Source organism: Artibeus jamaicensis, unplaced genomic scaffold (genome assembly GCF_021234435.1).
Source record: "Artibeus jamaicensis isolate MK-2021 breed Jamaican fruit bat unplaced genomic scaffold, CSHL_Jam_final contig_469, whole genome shotgun sequence".
Classification (NCBI taxonomy): domain Eukaryota; kingdom Metazoa; phylum Chordata; class Mammalia; order Chiroptera; family Phyllostomidae; genus Artibeus; species Artibeus jamaicensis.
In genome coordinates, this window is record NW_026521847.1 from 1,731,814 (window position 1) to 1,748,751 (window position 16,938).

Sequence of the window (16,938 nt, forward strand, 5' to 3'; positions counted from 1 at the left end):
TCCATTACCCTTCTTAAAATTTAAATACTCCAGTTTTCCCTGTTCTCACTCCCTTTCTCTAAACTTAGAACTTTCTATGCATAAACTTCTTCTAAAATTGATCCCTCTCCCTTCACTGTATAACTGAATTATTGTACAGACCTAGAAATAAATCATGTCATACTTAGAAAAGTTAGTAAGATTGGAAAGAATATCTGGGCTAGCAAATTATCAAAATAAAATGAAAAAGGCTTTTAACTGGGGGGTGGGCGAAACTGTCAGCACTAAGGACAACCCAGGAATGGGGGAGTCAGACAACCTCCATCATTCACCCAGGGAGTTGGTCTCGTGTTCATCACCTTTTCTGCCATCTAGTTTGGCAAGTTTCCCTCTTTCTTAGTCACATAGATTTTCCCTCTGTAGCCTCCTCTCCTGGGATACAGGCATACTTTTTGCTTCTTCTTCCCTTGTAGACTCTTTCAACATTCTCAGATTCTCAGTTATTTATTCTGCATGTAGTTTATCATTCCATTCTGGAAATTAGGGGTCCCATAGAGGGGTGGGTTAACTATGAAACAAATGAAAATTAAGCTTTAGATTTCTTCATTTACACAGGTCTTTTCTTGTGCTCTAATGATGTAGAGAGCTCTAATAATGTTTTCACATGGTCATAGGTATTTTATAAAAATTGCCTAAGATGTTTTAACAGCAATAGCTTAAAACCAATTGTATTTGTAATTATTTTCTCTAAAAGACAGGCCCCCAACTTTTATAATATTTAAGCTCTACAAACCAGGATCTGCCCATGTCTTAGCTGTAGGCATTTCTGTCTTAAATTCTGCTGTCTTATGAAAAATAAAAGAAGAAAACTAAAAAGTCCTGACCCACAGTCCGCCTTGCTCTTATCCAGGCACCCTCCCCTCAGAAAGGTATCCTTTCCAGAGAAAGGTACCAGAATCTCCCCCTCTCCCCTGTCTTCCTTTCAGCATGAACAGGTGTGGGAGGGGGCTGGGGTTGAGGCCAGGGAAGCTGGGCGCCAGTCATAACTCTTTGATCCCGTCTTTCCTGCTGCCAGTGAACCGAATACCACACTCAGGTGAGCTGAGAAACCCTTATCGCGTGCACTGCAATACCCTGTCCCATCACTCTTTACCCTCCACCCGCCCGGATTCTGCCCTTAGAGCCCTCTCAACCTTCCCCAGTCACCCCAGTTTACGACCGGGATGTCCTTTCCCTACCTGTTTCCTGCCTCTAGTCCCGTTTTTTTTGTTTTTGTTTTTGTTTTTGTTTTTGTTTTTTTTGCTAGGCCCTGGTTTCTCCCATCTCCCTGCCTGGATGCCTTTCCCTCAGCGCCTCCTTCTCCCAGACTTTGCTTCGGCCAAATGGCAAAGCCCCAGCAGGGGGCAGCAGGGTGCTGGGATGCCCTGAGCTTCCCCCTTGTCTTTCCCTTGGGGGGGGGGGGTACCTTCAAACCCTCTCGAGAACCTTTTCCTTCCCTAGAACATTACCCCTCTCGAGGGCTCTGAGGACTCTGTCAGCTGTCCCACCTTTCTCACCCCTGGCCCAGCCTCATCTCCTTCCGTTAGCTCCTCCCTTACCCGTTCCTTCCCTTCATCCTTTTTCTCTTTGTTATCTCAGTTTCTTTTCCCATCACCCTTTCAACAGCCTCCCAGCCCCTTGTTTTCTACTTCTGTTCTCATCACTCCTTTTTGCACCCCATTCTCCACCCACTATCTCTCCAAAACCGTTCAGCCCCTCCCATCCCAGCCCTCACCGTGCACCGTCTATTTGCTCTCCCATTGAGACGCCCTGGCCCAGCCCCTTTCCTCCCGCGTCCCACTCCTCTTTGCCTAATCTGCCCCTCTCTGCTTAATGCTCCAGCATTCTTGCCTCGCACTCCTGGCAGGCCCCTCCCCCTCTTTTTTGCTCCCACAATGCCCCTTCCTCGTCCTTTTCTATCGCTATCTCCCTCTCCCCCCTCCGCTCTGGTTGTCTTTCCCAAGGTTGCGCTGGTCTCTATCCCCGCCCCCCTTTTTCCCTCAACTCCAGCCCCACCCCCTCCGCGTCTCCAGTGACGTCAGAGCCCCGTCCATCCCAGCATCTCTCTCTCCCTCCTCCCCTCGTTTGGTCAGTCAGTGGCGAGGAGGTGGTGGCTGGTGGAGACGGTGGAGGAAGCTAGAGCCGTGGGGACCTTAGGAAGCCAACCTTCCCTGCTTCTTCGAGGCCCTTGTCCCTTCCGCTCCACAAAACCAGGGATGGAGAGGCCTCCTCGACACCCCTTCAGCAGCCCTCCCCAGGACAAGTGTCCCCCCTGAGCTCCTCCTCCCCAAGCAGCTACCTCCCCCTCTCTCCCTGCCATGGGTCCAGGGGACGCCACTACCCGGGTGGGGTGGCCACTGCCCCTCCTGGTGGCCATAGCGGTGGGGGTGGCTCCGGTGGTGTGGGCCTCCCACTCCCCCCATCTCCCTCGGCCTCACCTGCGGGTTCCCCCGCACTCCTCCTCAGAACGGCGTGCGGTATACATCGGGGCACTGTTTCCCATGAGTGGGGGCTGGCCAGGGGGCCAGGCCTGCCAACCCGCGGTGGAGATGGCCCTGGAGGACGTGAATAGCCGCAGGGACATTCTGCCGGACTACGAGCTCAAGCTCATCCACCACGACAGCAAGGTAGCCCTGGACAGGGGAGTGGATGGGTGGGGAGGCTTGGAGAGCAGGGGCCAGGCCATCACAGTCAAAGTCATTTCTGGGATTTGTAGGTGTACCCCTCCCATATGTGACTAGCAGGAGAAGGGCTGCGAGTGCAAGAGCTTGGGGAGAGTCACAGGGGCTGGAGGTTCAAGATGAGGGTTTAAGGGTTCAAGATGGTTAGTTGCGTTGCAAGGCAGACCCTCCTGTTCTCAGAGACCCATGGAAATGCTGGGGTTTGGGGAAGCCGGTGATGGATTTAGGGTACAAGCTGAGCCTGATTCTCTGGGGAGTAAGCTAACTCTGGGATGATGGGTTGGGGGATGGAGAGAATGTCAGAGGTGGGGAACTGTATGGGATTTACATTTACTATGGTAACAAGGTAAATAAATCTTGACATTGGTTTTGAGCTGGAAGGAATTAGGGACCAAATGAAAAACACTTTGGGAAGGGACTTGATAGCTCTAGTTTATCACAAAAAAATAGCAGGTAGTGAAGAACCCCACCTGACTTCTCGACCCTAATCCTGTGGATTCCTGGACTGTGAGACTGTATAACATATGTGGTTGGGGAAGGCAGATTCATGGTCAAGAGATGAGCAGAGACACTGGGAAAATGAATTGGATTAGAGGTCCACCTGGGAGCCCCCACAATAGTGTGGGGGTGGAGAGAAATCAGGATATAGGCAGCAGAACTGGACTGGGAAAGGATGGCAGTGAGGGAGGGGCAATGAGGGAGGCTGAGCAGTGAGAGAGACAGGAAATGGGATGTAGGGTTAAAGAAGTGAGGAAGAGGGAGTGGGGAAGGTAAAGAAATTTAAGTCTAGGTGTAGCAGGGGATGGCCCTGTAAGTTTCCTTTCCCTCTCCTATTTGCTACCTAAATAATTGGGAGTGTGGGGAAGGATGTGACACAGGGAGGAAGGAAATTTGGGACCTCACATTTATCTTCTCTGACCTGTGGCCCAGTGACTTAAGGGATTGGGGGAGAGTGAAATAAAGTACAGAGGTAAAGATTTGGTGACCTCACCTCTGGGGTGAACTGAGGATTTATATTCATGCTTTAGAACAGTAATCTATATCTAGAAATAGGTACTCGAGGGAGGGTCTGAGTGGGATTGAAGGCAGAGAGCTTGGGGAGAAGAGAGCACAAGGGCTTGGAGAGGGAGCTTCAGGTCTCTGACTTCAAGTTCAAGTCAATCTCTGACAGTGATTCTCCAACTTCATTGCGCATAAGCATCACTGCAGGACTTTGTTAAATATACAGATTCTAATTCCTTGGTTGGGGATGAGTCCTAAGGGTCTGCATTTTTAACAGTAAAAATTTGTCCTGATGGGTGCCTGTGTAGCTAACCCCAGATGTTAATGGGAAGAGTAACAAGGCTCAGGAAGAGAATTAGGTTTTAGGGCAGGAGAGGCAGAGTGGGAAGAGGGTCATCTGATGGAAGGGTCCAGATTAGGAGAGCAAGAGAAGTAATTGGCTCTGGGGGTGGGTTTCTAGGGCGAGACAGGGAGGGATGGATGTAAGCTTTGTGATGGGGATCACAGGGAGGTCAGACTCATCCACGATGACAGGTGAGTCCCCGGAGGTGTTGGGGAGCAGATGGGGGGTACCTGAGAGAAGGGAGATGGAGGAGAAAATATCAGAGGCAGCAAGGGGGAGATGGAAGGCAGACAAGCCGGAATGTGTTGTTTCCTGCCTGCAAATATCGGTCCTTGCAAGAACAGGGGAGTGGGAGAACAGAGGAGGTGTGTATTAGGGCTGGGCGAGAATCACGTGATGGGGGAAGTCTGTAGGAATGCGCTGGTTGTGGAAGGGGAAAGAGGTGTGAGAAGAAGTAGGGAGGGATACAGATACAAAGGAAGAGACATTTGGGGAGCATACATTGCCCTGTTTGTATGTACCTTATATATGTTCTTGTTGTTCCTAACCACCTTTTCTTTAGACAAGGAAGGGTCACTGAGGAGCCTTGGGGGAAGCTGGGGTAGGATCTAGAGTAACAGATGCTGGGAGAGGTCAGGTAGGTGGGACCTGAGAACTGAAAGATATGCAAAGGTGCCCAAGTAGGGGAGATGAAGAACCTTCAAAAAACAGCCATTGAGCACTGCCCTTGGCAGTGGGGGCAGGTGGGCAGCAGAGTCCTGGGTTCCTGTTGGCTCTTCAGACTCTGCCAGCCTCCCTGAGTCTCCCTTCTCCAACTTCCCACAGTGTCCCAAATGTCAGGGCTCAGTGGGAAGTGAGCAGATGCTAGGGGGCCTTCTTTATGTCCTTGTACCTTGCCCTCCCTGTTTCATCTTCCCCAGTCCCCTGTGCTTCCTATTTGTGTCCCCTCTGCCTTGGCTCCCCACTGGCTTTCATTTCTTCCTTTGGGGCTCCAGCAGCTTCTGAAATGTCATCTTTCAGCAGGAGGGCAACAGGCAGTAGGAGACCCTGCGATCTTCCTCCCCCACTTCCCCTTCTCCCAGTATTCCTTTCCTCTCAAGTTTTCTGCATTGATTGCTTTCCCATCTCTATGCCTCTCCTTCAGTCACCCCTGAAAGTATCTAGTTTCTTGAATATCATTCTACTTATTCTTCCCTCATCCTTGTTTCTTCCCCCAGCCTTAAGTGTCTCTTTTTCTAATGGGCCCATCAAATGTCAGGACCCAGCAGGAGGGGATGGATGCTGATCTAGACTCCCTAGTGGACTTGTTCCTGCTCTCTGTTGTTTATCGCTAGCCTCTGAGGAGAAGAGGGAGGAAAAAAGGAAGGAAGGAAGGAAAGAAGGAAGAAAGGAAGATGGGGAGAGGGAGTTTGCAGAGGTGAGGGAGGAATTTTTCTAAACTGGCTTTGAGGAGGCTGTCTGGGGACTTGTGGAGAGTTTGTTCATGTTCCTGCAGACTCTTCTATGCACAGATGTTTGGAGCATAGAAGCATGGTAAGGAGTAGGAGTGATGGAGGGAAGGTGGTAGGGATATCTTGATGAGCTGGAAGGAGAGAAGGGGTATATGCATTTATACTGACCAAAGGTTGTGGAGGAAAGGATATGGGTTAGCACCAGCTGGAAGACAGAGAGGGTATTTAATAGGTGCAGGGAACCGAGAAAATGGGAACGGATGCCAGGAAGGAGAGGAACATGGCAATAATGACAAAAAGGTTTTAGCAGAGGGCTGGGTAGTTGGGGGAAGTAACTAGGTTTAGTGGGAAAAATAAAAGAGTGAGAGTTGCAGGGATCAGAGGACCTCTAGGAGAGCCCACCTCTCCCCCACCCCCATTTAGTGTGACCCAGGCCAAGCCACCAAGTACCTGTATGAGCTGCTCTACAATGACCCTATCAAGATCATCCTCATGCCCGGCTGCAGCTCCGTCTCCACGCTTGTGGCTGAGGCTGCCAGGATGTGGAACCTGATTGTGGTAAGTGGGGCTTGGGGGTCAGAAGACAGGCTATTCTCTTTTGGGTGTATTTAAGAGGACAGCTTCCAAGATTCAGAGCTCTTTGCAGATCTGAACTAACTGGCCTCCTAGCAACAGTGTCCTGGCTGTGCTGCAGCTGCCAGGCTGAAGTCAGATCAGGGAAGGAGCATCTTGATTGTGAGGGTGTGTGGGCCTTTGAGAATTGCTTTCCCAGGGCAGAAGTAGAGGCACTTGGAGAGAGTGGGCAAGGTTGGAAGCTGTCTTGGCAGCTCTTGGCAGTTCTTGCTGGAGTCCACGTGTGACATCCCCTGTTGCCTTATTCCTGTCCCTCATAGCTTTCCTATGGCTCCAGCTCACCAGCCCTGTCAAACCGGCAGCGTTTCCCTACATTCTTTCGAACTCATCCATCAGCCACGTTGCATAATCCTACCCGTGTGAAACTTTTTGAAAAGTGGGGCTGGAAGAAGATTGCCACCATCCAGCAGACCACCGAAGTCTTCACATCGGTGAGGAGGACCTGGGTAAACGGGCTTTCACTCCAACTGCAGTGCGGAGGGATGTGACATGGAATCCATTTGGGGGGGAAGATCCTGATTCTTTATCACAAGAGAACACAAGGGGGTTAAGTGTATGTTCTTTCTATAGCTAGAGGAACAGACAAGTTTAATTTTTAGGATCCTCTTCAACTTTGTGGTTTTAGGGCTTTTCCCCCACTTTGATGCTTTGTTCCCCAGACAGGTAGTTCCCAAATGACCCAGGTCTATTAAAGTCAGGACACAGTAAGGGAGAGAATATGTGATAGGAACCCAGGTAGCAGATTCCAGAGTTGCTCATGGGGCTGGTGGGTGGGTGTGAATGGGAATAGCAGGGTGGAGCTGTGGAAGTGGGTGCAGGCACAGAGAAGGAGAGAAAGATGGAGACAGGTGGAAAGACAAATATGTGAACACGGGTCAGGTAAAACTGACTCAGAGAGATGCTGACAAACAAGGGAAGGTGGAAGTAGAGAGGAAACACATGATCTGCCTGAAAAGAACAGTTGCTTCCTCTCTTTTATTCTATTTGAATCTTCTATTCACCCCTATGTTCAATGGCCCTTTAATCTTCCCCCCAACTTTGTTAATGATTCAGTACATTCTTCTGTGGTCCTTTTGTCTCTCTGCTCACTTGCCTCTTGAGATTGATATTATCTTATCTATATCAGATCCTGTCTTGTCTTTTCCTGGTTCTTCTGTTTCCTTTTCTCCTATTTTTGCCGTCAGTGGTAAGGGGGGGGGCGGGGAGTGAATGGGTGTGACTTGTCTGGACATAGAAGCTCAGGAGGGCTCACCATGCTCCTGCTCACTTGGAAGCCATATCCTGGGATTCCAGGTGCTTTCCTTTGAGCACTCCTGGACAGGGGGTGTTGAAGGAAGAAGGTTCACACTGCTGCTGTTCCTTCATTGCGCAATCGCAGGTAAGATCTCTGGTCTTTGCCCACTGTGCACCCCATGTTTTCTCTTTTTCATTCCCACTCAAGACTCTGGATGATCTAGAGGAACGAGTAAAGGAGGCTGGAATTGAGATTACTTTCCGCCAGAGTTTCTTCTCAGACCCAGCTGTGCCTGTCAAAAACCTTAAGGTGGGGATGATTGGAATGTCTGGGTGACAGTGGTGGGTTGGAGAGGAGAGTCAGGTGGGGGAATGTTGGTTATTTTGTTTATAAACTGAGATGTAATCGACATATAACATTGTGTAGGCTTAAGGTACACAACATGTTGATTTGATACACTTACAGTATGATTGCCACTGTGTTGGCTAACACCTCCATGACAGTCATCTCCTGGGGAAGTTTATCTCCATCTTCCAGTTGATATCTATCACCTATTGAATAGAACTGTGCACTAAACCCTTTGGGTCAGAAAATCACAGCTGTAAGAGCACTTGGCTTAGCCCCTCCAGCATTCCAGATACACTTAGTGCTGTTTTTCTCTCCATTGTGTAGCGCCAGGATGCTCGAATCATCGTGGGACTTTTCTATGAGACTGAAGCTCGCAAAGTTTTTTGTGAGGTGGAGTTGGAATCTGAATAGGGAGGGGGACTGGGCGGGCTCTTTGCCTTGGGTGTCTCATGGGATCTCTCTCTGCATTTCTGCTGAAGTTGATAGCAAATGATATGAGATGTTGATTAATATGATGTCCCCATCTGTTGGCTTTGACTCCATCTCTTGGCTTCTCGCACACATGGCACAGATCTTATTTTCCTTCCACGTTGTATTTCTGGAGGAGCCTGTGGATCCCATCATTCCTTACTGGCTGTTAAAGGCCACTTGAAAATAGAGGCTGGGGAGAAATTTAGGAGGAAGAGTAGAGCCTTTCCTACCACCCCCCACCAAGACTTGTAGATTTCTCTTTTCAGTTCTCTGCTCTTCTCTGATTCCCAAGAGGGTGAATAGTGACAAGTGAGAAAAGGGAAAAAAAAAAAGAAACAGAGACTCAGCCCTCTTTCTTCTTTGTATTTAGGTGTACAAGGAGCGACTCTTCGGGAAGAAGTATGTCTGGTTCCTCATTGGGTGGTATGCTGACAATTGGTTCAAGACCTATGACCCATCCATCAATTGCACGGTAGACGAGATGACTGAGGCGGTGGAAGGTCACATCACCACTGAGATCGTCATGCTGAACCCTGCCAATACCCGCAGCATTTCCAACATGGTGAGATTGTGGGAACTTGGAAGCTGACACTTGGGCAGGTGGGGAGGTCTGAGGGAGTCTCAAAGGGGAGGGGAACAGGTGTGGTGTTTGGAGGTGCAGGGGGCAAGGGGCCTCTACCCACTTTGAGCTTCTTTTTACATCGTATTTCCATGGGTTCCACTTCTGCTCTGGGAGAGAGAAGAGATGAGAGTGGTTTAATGAGTATAAAGGCTGTTCATGGAAACAAAGAACAGTTAGCAAGAAATGAAATGAGGGAGAGGTATTAATGATAATTTATTGATAGGTGCTATATACATAAGCACACCTTTATAAGAGCAGTGTTCCTGGGCAGAAATACATTTTATTTTCTTGGTGATTTTAGAGATTTTTAGAGTTGGTTTATACTAACTACTTAAAAAAAATTTTTTTTTTTTTTATTGATTATGCCATTACATTTGCTCTATTCCCCCCTCCCTTCCCCTCCACCCTGCATACCCCTCCCCCACCATTTCCCCCTTTAGTTCATGAACATGTGTCTCAATTTCTTTAGATTCTGTATTTCCCCTACTATTCTTACCCTCCCCCTATGTATTTTCTATCTCCTGTCTATGCTACTTATTTTCTGTACCTTCTCCCCCCTTCCCCTCCTCCCACTCCCCTATTGCTAACCCTCCCTGAGATCTTCATTTCTATGGTTCTGCTCCTGATCTAGCTATCCTCTTAGTTTGCTTTTGTTTTAGGTGTGGTTCTTAATAACTGTGAGTTTGCTGTCCTTTCACTGTTCATCTTTTTTATCTTCTTTTTCTTAGGTAAGTCCCTTTAACATTTCATATAATAAGGGCTTGGTGATGATGAACTCCTTGAATTTGGTCTTATCTGAGAAGCACTTTATCTGTCCTTCCATTCTAAATGAAAGTTTTGCTGGGTAGAGCAATCTTGGTTGTAGATCTTTGGTTTTCATGACTTGGAATACCTCTGTCCAGCCAAAAAAAATTTTTTTACATTGATTTGAGGCAGGGTGGGGGAGTTTGGGGGGGGGAGAGAGAGAGAGAGAAAGGAACATCAATTTGTTCACTTATTTATGTGCCCTGGCTGGGGATCAAACCTGTAACCTTGGCATAATGGAATGGTGCTTTAAACAACTGAGATACCTGGACAGGGTGTTTTATATTCACTTCTGATTGATGCCAATTAGCTTGGCTCTTCCTGATGGTTTTTAAATGATCTTACAATTTTAGATGTAAAGGAGACTTTGAAATTATTTCACCCCAGATAGCTGGTTAGTGTCAGACCTAGAGCTAGAAGACACATCCTCTGATTTAGGAAGGCTGAGGCGGCCTTTGCAGGTATGGGGCACAAGTGAGTAGGGTATGGGGGGGAGGAAGCACTGCATCTTAAGGAATACAGAATCTTGGATGGGCTGGCTAGGGCTACTTGTGTGTCTGCTTATTATACGAAGGGCAGCCCCAGGTCTGGAATACCTGCTTGGACAGATTGCTAGGGGTGAGCTAATGGTTATAAAACCCTCCAAATATCTCATTAAAACAAAGTTGTAGTAATAATTGCATTTGTGTAGTAAACCAGGAGCTTGCATACATAATTTCAGTGATCCTCACAGCAATATTCTGATGTAGATTTTTCATTTCTATTTTATAGGCTAGGAAGCTGAGACTCAGAGAGGTTAAGTTACTTGTCCCAGGTCATGAAACTACTGAGTGGTCAGGCTGGTATTGAACCCTAATTGAATCTGAGTCCAAACCACTCTGCCCTCTTTATCTTCCATGGAAAACCATGAAGTCTGCTAAAAAGTTTTTACTTTTATTGGCTAACACTATTTAAGTGTTGGCAGTTTATGAATAAGAGAGAAAGAAGATTTCGTGTTGTGATGAAGGGTTAGTCGTTTGCCATGTGGGCTCTGATTATGGATACTGTCCTGGGATATTCTAAGGGACTCTATTGTAAGGTATCTTGGTTGAAAATATATTGGAAACATTCTGGAAGTTCACTTGATAGGTGAGTCATCCTCAAGAACCTAGGAAAGTGATGTCGAAAAGGCTTGTTGGTGCTGTGAGCCAGGACCTTCCAGTTGTGGCTTCTGCCTCCTTCCCAGGAGCTGGAGGAGCCCCTCACAGGAGGCAGGGATGTGGTGGGGGCATGAAGGGACATTTGAGCAGAATGAATTGGAGAGAGGTCTCCTTTTGACTCTTGCTTTCTAGAGAAAAATGGTACCTGCCTTTGAGCTCATAGGGCTTCTAGTGACACCAGGCAAGCTTAGTAGACTAAAATGCTAGGCGCAGAAGCCAAGATTTACCAGAGGGTAGAAGCAGCCTTAACAGTTAACTAGGGGAGAGATTTTATAGGTCCATGAAAAGTAGATCAGAAGCAAGGATTGGTCTTAGGGGCCCAGAGCCATGATAATTTAGCAAAGAAGCAGAGTCGCCTTTACTCTACAAGGATGGCCTTTAATTTAGATGAATAGTTCTGAAAGTGTAGCATCCATTAGAATTACCCAGAAGGTCAAGTCAGTTAATAAGGGAAAAGGGCCTTTTCCATTAGAAGCTCTGATTCAGGGGTAGGCCTGGGTTTAGGGTTACATTTCTGACAAGTTCTCTGGAGAAATTGATGCTTCTGGTTTAGAGACCACATTTTGAGGACTGTTGGTTAGAGCAGTGGTTTTCAACCAGAGGTTACAATATCTAGGGACAATTTTGGTTGTCATATCTGTTGTCTAGTCGGTAAGCCAGTGATCCTTCTAAAACGTCCTACAATGTACCAGACAGTCCCCCACAACAAAGAGTTACCATACTCCAATGTCAGTAGTGCAGAAACTGAGAAACCCTAGGTTAGAGAAAGAGTGTTTAGGAGTTAGATGTGGGAGAATGAGCTAGAGGGGCTCTGGAGAAAGGTTATTATAGCTCTGGGCTAGAGGGGCAGGTGGGAGGTGGGGGTAAGAATGTGAGTAAAATGAGTAAATTTTGATTGGGTAAAGGTCCCATCAGATCTGGGGACAATATAAAATAAAAACCCACAGGCCTGCAAACCAAAGAGTCACTGGTTCGATTCCCAGTCAGGGCACATGCCTGGGTTGCGGACCAGGTCCTTAGTAGGGGGTGAATGAGAGGCAACCATACATTGATGTTTTACTCCCTCTCTTTCTCCTTCCCTCCCCCTCTCTCTAAAAATAAATAAATAAAATCTTTAAAAAAAAAAACTACCTCAGTCTACATATTTTAGATCACTGTTGAGCATTCATTCTCACATATAGGAACAGCTAGACAGAGCTGGAAAAAGTTACTATCATAAATTTGAAGTTAGTTACTTTACTAATTTCTGTGAATTATGGAATTTTTATTGTTCTCTTCTCCTTAAACTGCCTAGTAACATTTCCATTTGAAAATTGACAGCTCTATATTTGCCAACCCAAAGGGGAAGATGTTTTTGTTTACTTTAGTTGTGTAGGGGTCAGTGATACCACCAGAGCCAAATGTGGTAGTGGTAGTGATCTGGAGCCAGGAGGATGTGAGAGTGGTATCATGCAGAGTGGATGAGTCCTCCCCTATTGGGTGATTTTGTGATGGAGCATTTACTTTGAACTGCAGATTGGTTAGACTTGGTGGCCGAAGGACTGCTCAGAAAGCCTCAGCCTGCCCTGGCCAGGTAGCTCAGTTGGTTAGAGCATTGTCCTGATACACCAACATTGTCGGTTTGAACCCTGGTCAGGGCCCATACAAGAATCAACCAGTGAGTGCATAAATAAGTAGAATAACAAATCCATGTTTCTCTCTCTCTCTTTCCCTCTCTAAAAGAAACCAAATTAAAAAATTATAAAAGAAAAAGAAAGCCTCAGGCTAACTGCTGCCTGCTCAGTAGATGCTCTAGAATAGAGACATTTCAGCTTTCAGAAGCAGTGTAGGATGGTTAGGAAGAGTTGCGACTTTGACGTGAGGCTGCCTGGGTTTGCATCCTGCTATGCACTAGCAGTACTTCAGACAGGTTGAACTTTTCTGTGCCTCAGTTTCCTTATCTCTAGAAAGGGCCATAAACCTCATTAGATTATTTAAGGATTAAATAAGTTGATATATGTACTTTAAAAAAGTGCCTGGTACATTGTATGAACAATATAAATATTAGCTGCTATTCTGTGTAGGGAGGGATGATATTAATGAGATATTTCAACAAAGGAATTAAGAGAACTTGGTGATTTGAAAGAATGTAAGCCCACAGGGATGTCCAACCTTTTGGTGTGTCTGGGCCACACTGGAAGAAGAATTGTCATCTTGGGCCATACATTAAATACATTGTAACTTGTAATCACAAAAAAACCTCATGTTTTAAGTAAATTTACAATTTTGCATTGGGCCATATTCATAGCCATCCTGAGCCGCATGCGGACAGCGGGCTGCGGGTTATACACCCCTGCAGGTGATTCTAAGGATATTTAATCTCATGTCCTGGGAAGTGTTGGGGAGTGATGAAAATTGAGCTTAGTCTTAGATATTTTTAACTTGAGATCATTGACCATATAGTTACAGATGCTTTAGAGATAATTGGAAATATAGGACTGAAAACACTGAGCTGGATTGTAGAGCTCAGTAATAGTGACAAAGATGAAGCTGAGAGACAAAAAAAATTCATGAAGATGTGAATTCACAAAAATGTAACTTGCTTTATACCCAGCATTTTATACATGTGTTATTTCTTCTTTATAATAACTCTTCAAGGTAGTATTATTCTCATTTTAAAGCTGAATAAGCAACTACTAAGGTTTACTGACTTGTTTGAGATTAATAGCAGGTAAATGAATTAGTTAGAATTGGAATTCATTCACCTATATTTATACATCCAAAAACACTTAAACATTTAAGTGTTTAGGTGTTTAAACACTTAACATTTAAAAAATACTTTATTGTTTTTAAAGCAGCTTAAGTCCACAGCAAAGTTGAGAGGAGGGTGCAGATATTTTCTGTATGTTCCCCTGACCTTATACATGTATAGGTTCCCTCATTATCAACATACTACAAAGCAGTTACAAATGGTGAACCTACATTCATGCATCATTGTCACCTATAGTTTACATGAAGGCTCTTTCTCCGAGTTACACATTTTTTAAGTGTATTTTATTGATTATGCTATTATAGTTGTCCCATCTGTTTTCTTCTCTTTATACCCCTCTGCCTCCCACCACCCCTTTCTCCAGCATTCTTCCTTCTAGTTCATGCCCATGGGTCCTACATATAAGTTCCTTGGCTTTCCTATTTCCTATACTATTCTTTTTAAAAAAATTTTTTTTATTGATTATGCTGTTACAGTTGTTCTATTCCCCCCTTCATTCCCCTCCACCCTACCCCCCCGTCCCCACCATTACCCCCCCTTTAGTTTATGACCATGTGTCTCAAGTTCTTTAGATTCTATATTTCCCATGCTATTCTTGCCCCCCCCCCATCTATTTTCTATCTACTGTCTATGCTACTTATTTTCTGTACCTTCTCCACCCTTCTCCTCCTCCCACTCCCCTGTTGCTAACCCTCCATGTGATATTCATTTCTATGTTTCCACTCCTGATCTAACTGTCCTTTTAGTTTGCTTTTGTTTTAGGTGTGGTTGTTAATAACTGTGAGTTTGTTGTCCTTTCACTGTTCATGTTTCTTTAACTTCTTTTTCTTCGATAAGCCCCTTTAACATTTCATATAATAAGGGTATGGTGATGATGAACTCCTTGAATTTGATCTTATCTCCTTGAGAAGCACTTTATCTGTCCTTCCATTCTAAATGAAAGCTTTGCTGGATAGAGCAATCTTGGTTGTAGGTCTTTGGATTTCATGACTTGGAATACCTCTTTCCAGCCCCTTCTTGCCTGTAAGGTCTCTTTTGAGAAATCTGCTGACAGTCTGATGGGGACTCCTTTGTAGGTGACTGTCCCCTTAGCTCTTGCTGCTTCTAGGATTCTCTCCTTCATTTTAATTTTGGCTAATGTAATTATGATGTGCCTTGGTGTGTTTCTTCTTGGGTCCAACTTCTTTGGGACTCTCTGAGCTTCCTGGATTTCCTGGAAGTCTATTTCCTCTGCCAGATTGGGGAAATTCTCCTTTATTATTTGTTCAAATAAGTTTTCCACTGGTGGCTGTTCCTTTCCCCCTTCTGGTACCCCTATAATTCGGATGTTGGAGCGTTTAAAGATGTCCTGGAGGTGCCTAAGACTCTCCTCATTTCTTTGAATTCTTGCTTCTTGACTCTTTTCTGTTTGGCCATTATTTGCTTTCTTCTGGTCCACTCCATTGATTTGAGTCCCAGTTTCCTTTTCATTGCTATTGGTTTCCTGTGCAATTCCATTCGTTTCAATTAGTTTCGCCTTCATATGTTTCTCTAATTTGTGGCTATAATCAACCAGTTCTGTGAGGATCCTGATCACCAGTGTTTAAACTGTGCATCTGAGAGTTTTGCTATTTCTTCATCGCTTAGATTTATAGGCTCTGGGGCTTTGAGATCTTCTTGAGCCATTTTTGGTCTGTTTGCACCCTTTAAGTGTGAGGAGCGGAGCCTTGGACTCCCAGGTCTCTGGGTTGTGATGCTGTATGTGGGGGCGTGGTCAGAGCGGAGAAATGGCAGCACCCTCTGCTGTTTTGCACCCCTGGGTGAGGAGCAGAGCCTTAGGTGGTTCACCAGGGCCGGGCCACTCAGAGTCACTGGGTTATGACGCTGTATGCAGAGGTGGGGTCAGAGCAGCGAAATGGCAGCGCCCTCCCTGCCGCTTGCTGTGGGGACCCGCTGGGTCCCAGTCCAATCGCCCACTCCCTCGCTTGTCTATCTGTGCACAAATGCGCGACCACAGTCAACCCACAGCCCTGCTCCCTTGCTGTTTCCCCGCGGTCGCTCACTTGGTCGCTTGCTCGGTAGCTTACTAGGTCCAACCCTGCACCTGGATTCTGCACGCCTGAGTCCGTCTGACTGAGTTTTCCTGTGCAACCCTGCTCCACCAGCTGCTGGTTTCACCCCTTACCGGTCAGACTGAAGAATTTGTTGTTAACAGACTTCCGAAAAGTTCAATTTTCTGTGTTCTGGCTGTGTTTTCTGTTGCTAATATTTAGTTGTCTCTAAACTTGGTTGTGTGAGAAGGCACGGATATCCATCTATGCCTCCATCTTGGCGGAAGTCCTTTCCTATACTATTTTTAACCTTTCCTTGTCTATTTTGTTCCTACCAGTTACGGTTCTTACTCCCTATACCTTTTTCCCACGATCTCCGCCCTTCTCTCCCCCACTGATAACCTTCCATATGACCTCCATTTCTATGATTCTGTTCCTGTTCTAGTTGTTTGCTTAGTTTGTTTTTGCTTTTGGTTTTTTTAGGTTCAATTATTGATAGTTGTATTCGTTGTCATTTTACTGTTCATATTTTTGATCTTCATTTTCTTAGTTAAGTCTCTTTAACATTTCATACAATACAGGCTTAGTGATGATGGACTCTTTTAACTTGACTTTATCTGGGAAGCAATTTATTGCCCTTCCAATCTAAATGATAGCTTTGCTGGATAGAACAATCTTGGATATAGGTCCTTGCCTTTCATGACTTTGAATACTTCTCTCTAGCCCTTTCTTGCCTGCAAGGTTTCTTTTGAGTAATCAGGTGATAGTCTGATGGGAACTCCTTTGTAGGTAACTCTCTCCTTTCCTCTTGCTGCTTTTAAGATTCTCTCTTTTATCTTTGATCTTGGGTAATGTAATGATGATGTGCCTTGTTGTGTGCTTCCTTGGATCCAGCTTCTTTGGGACTCTCTGGGCATCCTAGACTACTGGAAGTCTGTTTCCTTTGCCAGATTAGGGAAGTTCTCCTTCATTATTTTTTCAAATAAGTTTTCAGTTTCTTGCTGTTTCCTTCTCCTTCTGGTGCTCCTATGATTCAGATGTTGGAATGTTTAAAGTTGTCCTTGAGGTTCCTAAGCCATTCCTTATTTTTGAGAATTCTTGTTTCTTCTTTCTGTTCTGGTTGAATGTTTATTACTTCCTTCTGTTCCAAATTGTTGATTTAAGTCCCAGTTACCTTTCCTTTACTGTTCGTTCCCTATATATTTTTCTTCATTTCACTTTGCATAGCCTTCACTTTTTCCTCCATTTTGTGACCATACTCAACCATTTCTGTGAGCATCCTGACTATCAGTGTTTTAAACTCTGTATCTGATAGGTTGTCTTTCTCCTCATTGCTTAGTTCTTTTTTCAGAG

General features: G+C 45.6%; 1 protein-coding gene across 3 annotated transcripts in view; it reads left to right on the forward strand.

The window, feature by feature from the left end:
- GABBR1 (gamma-aminobutyric acid type B receptor subunit 1) overlaps positions 1 to 16,938 on the forward strand; it is a 32,476-nt gene that overhangs the window by 2,820 nt on the left and 12,718 nt on the right. For 2 of the 3 annotated variants that reach the window (XM_037167078.2, XM_037167080.2), the window contains 7 exons: positions 1,055 to 1,075; positions 2,485 to 2,645; positions 5,919 to 6,053; positions 6,389 to 6,559; positions 7,570 to 7,671; positions 8,035 to 8,100; positions 8,552 to 8,743. In XM_037167078.2, the coding sequence (XP_037022973.2) occupies positions 1,055 to 1,075; positions 2,485 to 2,645; positions 5,919 to 6,053; positions 6,389 to 6,559; positions 7,570 to 7,671; positions 8,035 to 8,100; positions 8,552 to 8,743 (848 nt within the window). The remainder of the gene's footprint in view (positions 1 to 1,054; positions 1,076 to 2,484; positions 2,646 to 5,918; positions 6,054 to 6,388; positions 6,560 to 7,569; positions 7,672 to 8,034; positions 8,101 to 8,551; positions 8,744 to 16,938) is intronic. The other variant, XM_037167079.2, reaches the window with a different exon arrangement.